General features: G+C 37.9%; 1 protein-coding gene across 3 annotated transcripts; it reads left to right on the forward strand.

Annotated features, from left to right (window-relative positions):
• Positions 1-448: 448 nt before the first annotated feature.
• SSE1 (shrunken seed protein (SSE1)) lies at positions 449-10,834 on the forward strand. Of its 3 annotated transcripts, none has more exons than XM_077389586.1 (8): positions 449-794; positions 914-971; positions 8,560-8,773; positions 8,911-9,191; positions 9,359-9,627; positions 9,840-9,907; positions 9,983-10,044; positions 10,380-10,834. In XM_077389586.1, exons 1-8 carry the CDS (start codon positions 726-728, stop codon positions 10,439-10,441), a joined length of 1,083 nt encoding a protein of 360 aa, XP_077245701.1. In that variant the 5' UTR covers positions 449-725; the 3' UTR covers positions 10,442-10,834. The 3 variants fall into 3 exon arrangements, with proteins under 3 accessions (XP_077245701.1, XP_077245704.1, XP_077245702.1); XM_077389589.1 differs by having other exon boundaries at positions 743-794; positions 914-987; XM_077389587.1 differs by lacking the exons at positions 449-794; positions 914-971 and adding an exon at positions 1,178-1,241.
• The last annotated feature ends 981 nt before the right edge of the window (positions 10,835-11,815 follow it).

An 11,815-nucleotide genomic window follows, 5' to 3' on the forward strand; every position in this document is an offset into this window, starting at 1 on the left:
GGGTAAACCCGCGGGTGCCCATAAAACCAAATGAATTAAAAGTCAGAAAGTTCATCAAAATAAGTAGTGAAAAAAATAACATTATCTCCTTATTTAGGCACAAAAATTAGTAGTGCCCGTAAAAATTGTTGTGCCATGCTGGTAATAACATCAACTTCACTCTCCTTCTCCTCATTTAGGAGCAAAAGTTCATAAAAACAGCAAAAAAAAAAGAAGACTGGGGGACCCGCGGGTCCACCCAGCCCATATGAGTGGGGTCTGGGTTCACAAAATAGCGACCTGTAAGATTCCGGGTCATTTGTGACCCGGCCCGTAGCACCTGGACCCGTACGGGTTGGGTGAAACCCGGTCCGGCCCACCCGTTTGCCAGGTCCACCCCAAATTGGCTACCCAAAAAACAAAACAAACGAAATCCTAGAAATATTTTTCTTTCCAAACTTTTCCAAAGAAATTCCTACAATCGAAAAAGGGCCTTAGGGCACAGTCCTTATTCTCCCTGATTTGCTTCTAAATATAGAGGGTTGTCCTCGTTCCTTCTCTTTTTATTGCCTGAAGAGGATCAGATCATCAGAAGGAGAAACAACGTGTCAAGATTGAAGAAATCGAGGATTACCTTTCAATCTTCGTTGGGAGGCTTTTAGAAGGATGAGTGAAATTCTTCTGTAGTTTTATAAGGTTTTGATTTAGACAGAAGAGCAGCAGCAGTAGGGTTTCTGTTAAAAGCTATGGAGGCCTACAAGAACTGGATTCGTAAGAATAGGGATTATGTTCATTCTATGGAATCCCTCGCCAATGTAAGCTCTCTCTCTTCCTTATCTATTATTTTCTAAAAAAAACCCTTATTTTTTTTTTTTTTTTGTATTTTAGCTATTATGCATAATTTTCTTATATGGGCCTGGAAATTCATGTGCAGGGCATGACATGGCTTCTTCCAGAACGCTTTTCTGCTTCAGAAATAGGGCCAGAAGCAGGTTTTGTGAAATTTTGGTAACTTTGGATTCTTTTTTGAATCTTAGAAACTGCTAGATTAGGTTTTTTTATTCTGAATTATTAATATATGGAGAGAATTGGTAATTGGGTTGTTTCAGAAATAGGGCCAGAAGCAGGTTTTGTGAAATTTTGGTAACTTTGGATTCTTTTTTGAATCTTAAAAACTGCTAGACTAGGTTTTTTTATTCTGAATTATTAGTATATGGAGAGAATTGGTAATTGGGTTGTTTCAGAAATAGGGCCAGAAGCAGGTTTTGCGAAATTTTGGTAACTTTGGATTCTTCTTTGAATCTTAGAAACTGCTAGACTAGGTTTTTTTTTCTTCTGAATTACTAATATCTAGAGAGAATTGGTAAATGGGTTGTTTCAGAAATTGGGCCAGAAGTAGGTTTTGTGAAAGTTTGGTAAGATTGGCTTCTGGTTGCAATCTTAGAAGAGAAAAGCGTTCCTGCGCTGCAGTGCAGGGAGCTTAACTGCGCTTTAGTGGTTTATAAAGCCTCCCATTGGTTCGTACAGCAGGCCTCCCTTTGAAACATATAGCGGGTCCACAAGAAAGGAACCAATGGGAGGCTTTATAAACCACTTAAGTGCAGTTAAGCTCCCTGCGCTGCAGTGCAGGAACGCTTTTCTCATCTTAGAAACTGCTATACTAAATCTTACAAACTGCTAGACTAGGATTTTGTTTTTTCTGAATTACTAATTGAAAACATGAAAAATTGAAAATTGTATTTTTGTGTGCAAGTATCAATATGATTGATCAATAAATGAAATTAAAAAAATAAATAAAGAAATAAATGAAGTAATCGAATGAAGAATAATGATACGAGTAAATGAAAAAAGGAATTAGTGCTTTCCCGGTTATACAATTCGTCGTTCCAACCGTTACTGGCAGAGGCGCCGCAAACGAAGGGAGAAGTGTGGTGGGCCGCGGGAGGCCCTGTATGAAGATCGAGATCGACGTCGGCGATCTGATCGTTGTGTGTTGCCCCAATTTGAAATTGTAGAAGGGAATGAGAAAAAGTGATAAAAGTGGAGGGCCTTGGCCTCTTTTGTCTCTTGTTGAAAGAGAGAAAGTGTGAGAGAAAAGGGGAGAGAAGAGAATGAGCCAAAGTCTTTTTTTTCCTTGCGTTAGAAGAAGGAAGAGCAAACCATTTTTTTTTCTTTTGTAAGGAGAAGAAGGGAAGGAAAGATACGTTGGGAATGAGTTAAGCAAAAGGGAGGAAATTATTTTTCCTTAGATTTTGTCAAATTGATTTTTGGTGGAGAGTGAAAATGACTAAAATAAGAAGGGATCTTTTAACATGTTGGGCATCTCTAGCTAAAAAAGGATGTTTTGAATATGAAATATTGATAAAATATGTAGTTGTATGAGGTGGAAAGAGGTTGGTAGGACTTTAAAAGGTGAGAGAGAGAGTTGCAGAGAGAGGGGAGACACATTGAAAGTGTGATGGAAACTTTTTGAAGTTTGCATTAAGAGGTGTATGTGGTTGATAAAAATAAAAATACTATATTATGAATGATTTTGTACATTTATGTAATCTTTGTTTTTTATATAAAAATTATTTTTTAAAATTAGGTGCTTACATTTGCCCCTCGTTGTCACTTATTGCATGCAACAAGTAACGAAGAAGTAAACACATGGGTAAATCTTAATAGAATGAGATAGGAAGAAAGAGTCGCCTGTAGTGTGCCCCATGTGAAAACATGGGGAAGCCAAGAAGATGAGCACTAAAAAAAATGTTACAAAATATTAATTAATGACTTGTAGATCGAGTAAATATATGGAAAATGAAATTAGGACACGTGGGTAAATGACTTACTAGTTTTGAATATAATGAGGTTAGAGGACAGAGACACCCATAGGATGCCCCTCTTGGATGCCCCATGTGAAAACATGGGGTATCCAAGAAAATGGGTGTGAAATGAACAACCTAATAATAAAGAATGTATAAGAGACTAAGATAAATGAAATGGGAAGAGAAGTTAGAACCATATGAGGCAACATCATTTGTCAGCATCCGATGAATTGTGATCTTCATGTTGATTTGACAAGTATTAAAGGTGAGAAGAATAATGAGAATTGTCTCGTTCTTTTGTACTTGCCTTTTCAATGCCACAATGTAAATAAAACAAAATGGAGAGCAAAGTAGAATAAAGATGGAATATGAGAATTTTGGTGATTGGAATTCAAAATTATAAAAGTATATGATGAAAGGTTTGACAAATGAATATGTAAAATACTGAGAGGAATTGAGGAAATAATGCAGCTATATAGTGAAGTTAAGGGCATGAGAAGAGTAAGAGAAAAGAGTGAAAAAATGCATTCAGAAGTATAGAATATTATAATGGGGTGCCCCACTTAATATGAGAGGTAGAAATAATGAGTCATGAAAAAAATCAATAAGTATATAGTGGTGTATTCGATACTATGTGAGAGTTAGTAAACCAAATATGTGTGATTTAAAACAAATGAGATTATACGTATGCAAGAAGGTTCTTGAGAAGAGAAAATTTAAATGAAAATATAAATAAAGTGGCATTGTAGTTCGAGGCGACATGGTAGTTATGGTCATACTGGACCATGCCGTAGGCAACATGGTAGTTAAGGTCGTGCCAGACCATATCGAGGGACATATGGGTGTGCATTAAGGTTGCACGAGACTGTAACCATCAACGTGGTAGTTTAGAGTCATTCCAGAGTTCAGATTATAAGTGGAGGTTTGAAGGTCCTACCAGACCATTTATCGAGGCAACATAGTAGTTTAAGGTCCTACCAGACCATCACCGAAGGCAACATAACGGTATGCAATCATAGTATAATGTAAGCAATATAAATTATCTAGCTAGTAGGTGTGACGATTATATCAAAGCAATGCAATTAACATGGATTATGCCACTAGCATGAATAACATGAATAGTAAATGAAGAAATGACAAATGGAATGACAGACCATTCAAAAATAAAATAAAAAAATAAATGAAGAAATGACATATCAAAATGTACTACGGTGAATGTAATGAACGGGCATAAGGATGACATAAATGACTTTGTAGATGCATATGTAATGTGCGAAAATAAAAGTGAGGGGACGTAAACAGATAAGAAATAGGAGATGATATAAATGAAGGACTAGGAGAGTGATGTAGCGGAGGTAGAAAATTTGGAAAGTAATAGAACATAGTAGTATTGTGATAGTTAGATCTTATTGGTGTTTGTTGAATTGTGTGAGTTGTTAAAGTATAGGAGATTAAATAACGCCTTCTCCAATAGCTTATGCTTTTGGAGTTACCGGTAGTTTCACATGGTAAACCTCCTAACATGGTAAACCTCCTTGATAGTAAAAGTCCACATTAAATGGCCAACCCAAAAAGAGGGCAACATGTGTCACGTGTAAGGCCACACGTGTGGGGGAGTGTTAAAGTATAAGAGATTAAATAACGCCCCAACAGCTTAAGCTTTTGGAGTTGCTGGTAGTTTCGCATGAGTATTATGAGGATAAGTTTAAATAGAAGTAAAGTTAATAGTGCGTGATGGAGTCGTTGTTGATGATTGTGTAGAGGTAAATAGAGAATGTTTTTGTGTAAAATGTGTGCGTTTAAAAGGAGAGGATAAAATATGTGATTTCTGTATTTTCTTTGCATGAGGGAGTTTATAACCATGTTAAGCAGTGATGTTTTTGTAGAGTAGATGGTGAAGGTGTTGAGATTGGAGTAGATATGGCAATAGGCATATGGGTTTGTGGTTGCGACTTAACTTGAATGCTAATAATTGCAGGCCTTAGTGGAAATATTTTTGAAAAGTGTGTAATATCTTTCAAATCCGATGGTGAGAGTGTGGGTGAAATAAAAGTGTTGAGCAAAATGTCGTTGAATGAAGACCTATGAGCTGATGAAGATTGGGGTAGATGCAAAAGAGAAATTTTATGAGTTAGCGGTGGAGTGGTTGGCATGGATTGTGAATGAAAAGATTGATCAGTGAAAGAGAATTGAGATTGTGGGTGATTAGGGAGAGATGAATTTGGTTAAGTTCACTGTTTGAAAGTTGCTCTACTATGACATTTTTTAATAATTTGGTTAAGTTCATTGTTTGACGTAGTTTTAATGTGTGAGGTACTGTTAATTACAGATGCATTAAAAGATATTTCAGGCATATTATGAATTGTGTAGTCATATTGTTGGTGTGATGATTTTGTCAGAGGCAATATTTTTGTCTTTGGTGAAGATAAGATGGTGTATGGTTGGTACCTGGGTATATTGTAAGTAGTAAAAGACAATGTGCATTATATTGGTGATATAGGTACGAGAATGCAAAAAAGAGTATGAATGAGTGATGCAATAAGGCATACAAGAATTCCGCAAAGTGGGATAGATAATAATAATAATAAGAGAGCTTATGAATGAATAAATACACAAACAAGTGTGTACATAGAATGAATCAATGCGCTAGTTAAAAAAGAAAGTAAATGCATACACAAATTTGTGATTAAATAGTGCAATATTAAAATTAAATAATCAGACATGTGGGGAGCTCGGATGTGCCAAATTGAAAACACAAAAAATTGAAAATTGTATTTTTGTGTGCAAGTATCGATATGATTGATCAATAAATGAAATTAAAAAAATAAATAAAGAAATAAATGAATTAATCAAAATGAAGAATAGTGATACGAGTAAATGAAAAACAAATTAGTGCTTCTCCGGTTTTACAATTCTTCGTTCCGACCGTTAATGGCAGAGCCATCGCAAAGGAAGCGATAATATATATTTTAGACTGCCCATTGATAGCAAATGAGGCGGTGGAATGCAAACTGGATATGGAAAAACATATGATCGGGTGGAATGGGGCTGTTTGGAATACTTGTTAATAAGAACGGGGTTCGACGTTAGATGGAGATCATGGATAATGATGTGTGCTTCGTTTGCTTGGTTCTCTATTCTCATAAATGGGTCTCCAAAAGGTTTTTTCAAATTGTCTCGAGGGCTGCGACAGGGTGACCCTTAGTCCCCATTCCTCTTTGTGATTGTGGCAGAAACCCTAAGCAGGCTCTTCTGTTCAGTTCCCCTGATGTTGTCAAGATGATGAATCATAAAGCCATATCAAGATGTTATGAGCTAATGACAGGCCGAAGATCAAATTTTCACAAATCTAGACCTTTCAGTATCAATATGGATCCTTATGAGATGCAAATCCTTACCGGGTTAATGGGTTGCAAGGTGGATGTTTTTCCCTCTACCTATTCAGGACTGCCTTTGGGTGCAGGGAGACCAAAGAAAGAGAGTTGGGATCTGATAGTGGAAAGAGTTGAAAGAAGGCTAGATACTGAGAAAATGAATTTAGTAACTAGAGGAGGTAGATTAACTCTCTTCAAGGTTGTTCTGGCGAACATTCCAATTTACCAACTTACTATGTTCAAATGTCCTGTGGATATTATAGCTAGGTTGGAGAAAATCAAGAGGAGATTATTATGGGGCGGGTCAGATGAAAAGTGAGGTATACCATTGGTTTGCTGGGAGGAGGTCTGTAAACCCATTAAGGTGGGAGGTCTTGGCATTAGAAAGACAAGGAAATGAATCAAGCTTTGTTAGGAAAATGGTTATGGAGGTACGGGGAGGAAGCATCTTAGCTGTGGGCAAAAGTGATTGAGAGCAAGTATGTGTCCACTCAAGGACATTGGGAGTCAAAGGATACTTTTAGGAAATCAGGGGTTATGGTGTGGCGTGACATTATGAAGTTTAAGCAGAGAATTCTCTGAAGGAGTAATGTTCAGAGGCTACTCAGGGGACCGGGTCAGATTCTGGCCGGATACTTGGTGCTCTTCCGTCCCCCTAAGGGAAATATATCATGAACTATTTGCATTGGCCTTGCCTGAGGAGGTGTTGGTTAGGGACTACTACGAGAGAAGACAAGGAAGGGTAGGATAGGTACCGGTTTTCAGGAGGAACTTCTTTGAGAGAGAATTAGCAGTGGTGGGCAGGTTCTTTGAGACTCTTGAAGGGTGCTACATAAAACTGTCAGGTGTGGACAAAGGGTTTGGATTTGGAACTTGGATGGGGATTTCTCTGTGAAGTCTTTCTACCAACATCTTGTACCTTGTCCTAGAGTCTCCAAAGTAGCCAAAGTTTGGAGCATCCAAGTACCATCCAAGGTATTTGTCTTCGGTTATGCACTTGAGAGCTCGGGAGATGTTGATCATTGACCATTATGCACTATGCTTAGAAGCCGGAGAATCAGTGGACCACATATTTATTCATTGCAAGGTGGCAAGAGATGTGTGGAGTAGGGTACTATCTAGGTTTGGCATCTCTTGGGTATTCCCTGCTACGTTAATAGATGTTTTGGTAGGATGGCCTAATGTCCCATGGAGAAGTAAATGGAAGATTCTTTGGGATATCTCCTTGCTAGCGATACTATGGGGGTATTATGGAAGGAGAGTAATGCTCGTGTTTTTAAAGGGTACACAAAGAGAGTGCAGTTCTTATTTAATAAGACTATTGCCTTGGCCATCTTTTGGGCGAGAACTCACCCATGCTTCAGATTCGTATCTGCCCATTATTTATAGTATGGTTGGCAGGAGATTTGTCGAGACGAAAGCCGGGTTCCAAAGGTGACACAGAACTGGGAACCTCCTCCACAAGGTAAGTTGAAGCTAAATTTTCATGGGTCAAGTATGGGGAACCCTGGACCATCACGATTTGGAGGCGTTTGAAGCGATGTGTTTGGGTAGTGAGGTGGGCATCCGGGGGCCCGATTGGCGTTGCAGATGGCAACGAAACCGAAGTATGTGCAATTCATTAAGGCATAAAGTTTCTTTAGAATGTAGATCTAAACAAAGTGGTGGTTGAAGGGGACTCACTAAATGTGATTAGATGGCTCAAAGGCTCCCACCCTTTTTATTGGAGATTTGGACCATTCTTTGATGAAATTCAAGATTGTGTTGGTGACACCAATATCTCCTATCATCATGTCAGGAGATCGACCAATGAGGTAGCCTACAGGTTAGCCAGGGAGGGTATTGAGAAGGAGGGAGTGGAATTATCTGATTTCCTTCCTAGTTAATCTTTTTCCTTACTTTGTCCCGGGGGCTCCACATTGTACTCCTTATTTAGTTCTCTCTGTCCTTGTTTGGACCGTCTTGGTCCTTGCTTTTTTCTAACAAAATTTTTACCATAAAAAAGTATTTTTGGTAGGACTTTAAAAGGAGAGAGAGAGAGAGAGAGAGAGAGAGAGAGAGAGAGAGAGAGAGAGAGAGTAACTTTTTGAATCTTGCATATAGAGGTGTGTGGTTGATAAAAATGAAAATCTTATATTATGAATGATTTTGCACATTTATGTATCTTTGTTTTTTTAGGTAATTTTTTTTTTAAAATTAGATGTTAACACTAATATATGGAGAGATTTGGTAAATGGGTTGTTTTAGAAATAGGTCTAGAAGCAGGTTTTGTAAAGTTTTGGTAACATTGACTTCTTGGAATCTTAGAAACTGCTAGACTAGGATTTTTTTTTCTGAATTACTAATATATGGAGAGAATTGGTACATGGGTATTGAAAAATTTAGAACTTGTTCTACAGTAACAGCAATTTTGGGTATAATCACTGCTGTAAATCAACATTTTATCAATACGGCGCCAGCCATGATGAAAAGGAGTTATGTGGAGCCGTCGTTTCCCTGGTCTTTGTGCATATCTGCACTTAAAGACTTAGAGACCTTAGTCGAAGTTATGGCCCAACACTTCTATGGTGATGATAGCAAATGGAATTTCATTGCCGTCACAGAGGCTACTAAGTAAGGAACAGCCTTTTCTTTCTTTTGTTTTGTTTACCAATTCTTTTATTTACTAGGTCAATTTCTTTCATGGCTGCTTTTTATTCGGGTATTAATAATTTCTCACTAAATGTGTGCATTCATTCAATTTGATGCAGAGCTTTAGTTAGGTTAGCCTTGTTCCGCGATGGTGGATACAAGATGCTCTTGCATGGAGGCGAGCTAACGAATGAGGAAAGGGACCTGGATGCTTCCGAATCCCATAGGGGAATGGGGACTTTTGCAAAGCCTGGTGAATGTCGTGGCCGTAACCCTGGTCATCTAGAAGGAAGAGCCTTGTATGCGTTGAGCAGGTTTGGGGAGAATGCTAAGATGGTCTCGGATCCAACGTGGTTGAACAGGCTCCAGCACCTCAACACTCAAACAATTGAGCCTCCCCGTAATAATTTTAGCTTCGGTTTTATTGTTATGCAATGAATTGTTGCTTATTTATTTGTTTTAGTTACGTTTTTGGGCAAAAATATCTAGCTTTAATTATGAGTGACATTTTGGATATGATGGTGAACAATTATTTGTGTGTTACTTTTGATATTTTCGCTATTGCAGCTTTGGTGATTGACAAGCCTACCCTTTCTACAATATGGTCTGAAAAGGGACTTTCTGGTGCATCATTTGTCACGGGGGAGGTGTTGTTTATCCTGAGACCGCTTATCTATGTTCTGTTCATTAGAAAGTATGGAGTTCGATCATGGATACCTTGGCTACTTTCGTTGGCTGTGGACCTCACTGGAATGGGCATTCTTTCACATGTAACAAATCCTAATCATAGTATCAGAGAAAACTCCTTTACTCTTTCCACCTCCGAAAAGAACGAGGTGTGTGATTTACTGTATCTTCTTGTTAAAATTTTGTTTGCACACGTTGATTGAATAAAGTTCCTCTCAGATTCATTGTCCATTTTGAATATAATTCCATGTGACCTAATGATTGTGAAACCTTTTTCTATGCATTAACACATTGTTTAACCATGATGAATAAAAATTGCCTTTTGTTGCTAAATAAGTTTTTGTCTTATGGGTTGATACAGGTTAAAAGGCGTAAGCTGTTGTGGGCATTTTACCTCATGAGAGATCCTTTCTTTAGCAAGTACACTCGGTAATTATATGCTTGGTTTATGTGTTCTTTGTGCAATGCTTTTGTTTCATCTTCAGCTTACACTTGGTTTTTCAGGCATCGTCTTGAAAACACGGAGAAACTTCTGGCTCCAGTTCCACTCATTGGGTTTCTTGTAGGTGCGTTGCTTGTCTCTTTCTAATTCAAATCTTAAATTTCTTTTGTTCTTACCACTTATGTTGATTGCCATCAAGGATTGAAATTTCGGTTTCAGTTTCGGCCTCAGCCGAAAATGAAATTTCGGTGGAAATTTCAGTGGCAATTTCGGTTTCGGTGGAAATTTCGGTGAAAATCTTATAATTTCGGCTGAAATTTTTAAATTTCGGGTTCGGTTTTAAATTTCGGTATTTCGGCTGAAAGTTAAAACCATGATTGCCATTTGTAAGGGTGTACTTTGTTATGCTTTAAACTGAAAAAAATCCATGGGAATACCATGATTCTTGTCCGTGTGCAGCTAAATTTGTTGAGCTTATCGTTGGAGCTCAAACACGGTACACTTATACATCAGCATCATAAGAAAGAAATACACAAAGTCTCCAACAAAAGTCGGGCATGCATTTTGTATCTTCAAGCGTGCATTCTTTTGGTGAAGTTATCCCCAGATTGTTGGAAAGTTTTTCATCTCTCTCTCAATATTCTCTTGCCCAGAATTCCGATGCAAAGTGCTGTATCAAATTCATCTAATGTCCATTGTTAAATGAAGTTAAGTTATTTATAGGAATAAATTGTTCTTCTGCACATGTACCTCATTTGCAGTCTATGAAGACATGTATTATTGGCTGCATTTTGTTATTTGGTAGGGTGGTGACATTTTGCTACTGTACTAGGTGTGAAGTACACATTAGGAACACACCACCTAATATGAAATTATCAAGAAATAAATACGAGCAACCACCCAATTTTGGTCAACTTGCAAGTTTTTTTTTTGTGAGCTTGCCTGAAATGATAGTCATTTGTTTTTCACTTTGCTGGGACAGTGTTAATATTCATAGACTGTGGTTGGATGTACAGTTGCTGTCTCCTGGTTTGATAATCCATTCTGTAATCGTAAGAGGTAGCTACTTCTGTCTATTTATAATGCTGGTCATGGTAGCATGTGAATGTCTATCTCAGGATACACAGCCTTTAAGATCTAACGGTAGGTATATGTTGCCATAATTTTTGGAATCAGCATTAATCATATTAATTGATGTCATGAGCTTTTCTGTTGCCGTGAACTCGTGATACAAAGGTTGATGATACTTTTTGTCTCTTAGTTAAATAACGGGAAGAGAAGGTTTTGGAATTATTTTGTAGATGGAAAGAATATGGTTTGGAAGAATAGTTAAATATTATTGCTCATTGATAACAGTGAAGAGAAGAGAGGAGAATGAGAGAAAGAATGAGGGTTGAAGAATGGCTCCCCCTCACTTATGTATTTATATAAATGGAGAAAGAGTACAAAGACCAAAGTGCCCTTAGGCACATATACACCTTCTAACACTCCCCCTCAAGCTAGAATGTATTTATCATACATTCCTAGCTTGTTACAAATATCACTTAGCTCGCCTTATTTAATGCCTTGGTAAACACATCAGCCTGTTGAGCCTGCTGATCCACTGATCTAGTAAAAACTGTGCATATCTCGCCCTTCTGGATTCTCCGACAGATGAAATGACAGTCCATTATGTCTGCTCTGCTCATGAAAGACTGGATTTGTAGTAATGTGAACCACAGCCTTATTATCACAATACAACTAAGAAGGAGAGGAGGAGCGAGACAATTCTCTGAAAAGAGAGAGCGCAACCAGATGGCTCTCCACTCGTGTGTACCATGGCCCCGTATTCAGCTCTTCACTAGATTTAGCTACGATGTCTTGTTTCTTACATCGCCATGACACCAAGTTACCTC

Source organism: Tasmannia lanceolata, unplaced genomic scaffold, assembly GCF_043159265.1.
Source record: "Tasmannia lanceolata isolate RefF3 unplaced genomic scaffold, GAP_Taslan_0.1 ptg000008l, whole genome shotgun sequence".
NCBI classification, from domain to species: Eukaryota; Viridiplantae; Streptophyta; class Magnoliopsida; order Canellales; family Winteraceae; genus Tasmannia; species Tasmannia lanceolata.

What these genes read in the sequence shown, in the direction of transcription:
- SSE1 (XM_077389586.1), top strand. Translation starts at nt 726, where the DNA reads ATGGAGGCCTACAAGAACTGGATTCGTAAGAATAGGGATTATGTTCAT. An exon ending in GCCGTCACAGAGGCTACTAA is followed by an intron (nt 8,774 to 8,910) that starts GTAAGGAACAGC and finishes AATTTGATGCAG; the next exon opens with AGCTTTAGTTAGGTTAGCCT. An exon ending in TTCTTTAGCAAGTACACTCG is followed by an intron (nt 9,908 to 9,982) that starts GTAATTATATGC and finishes TTGGTTTTTCAG; the next exon opens with GCATCGTCTTGAAAACACGG.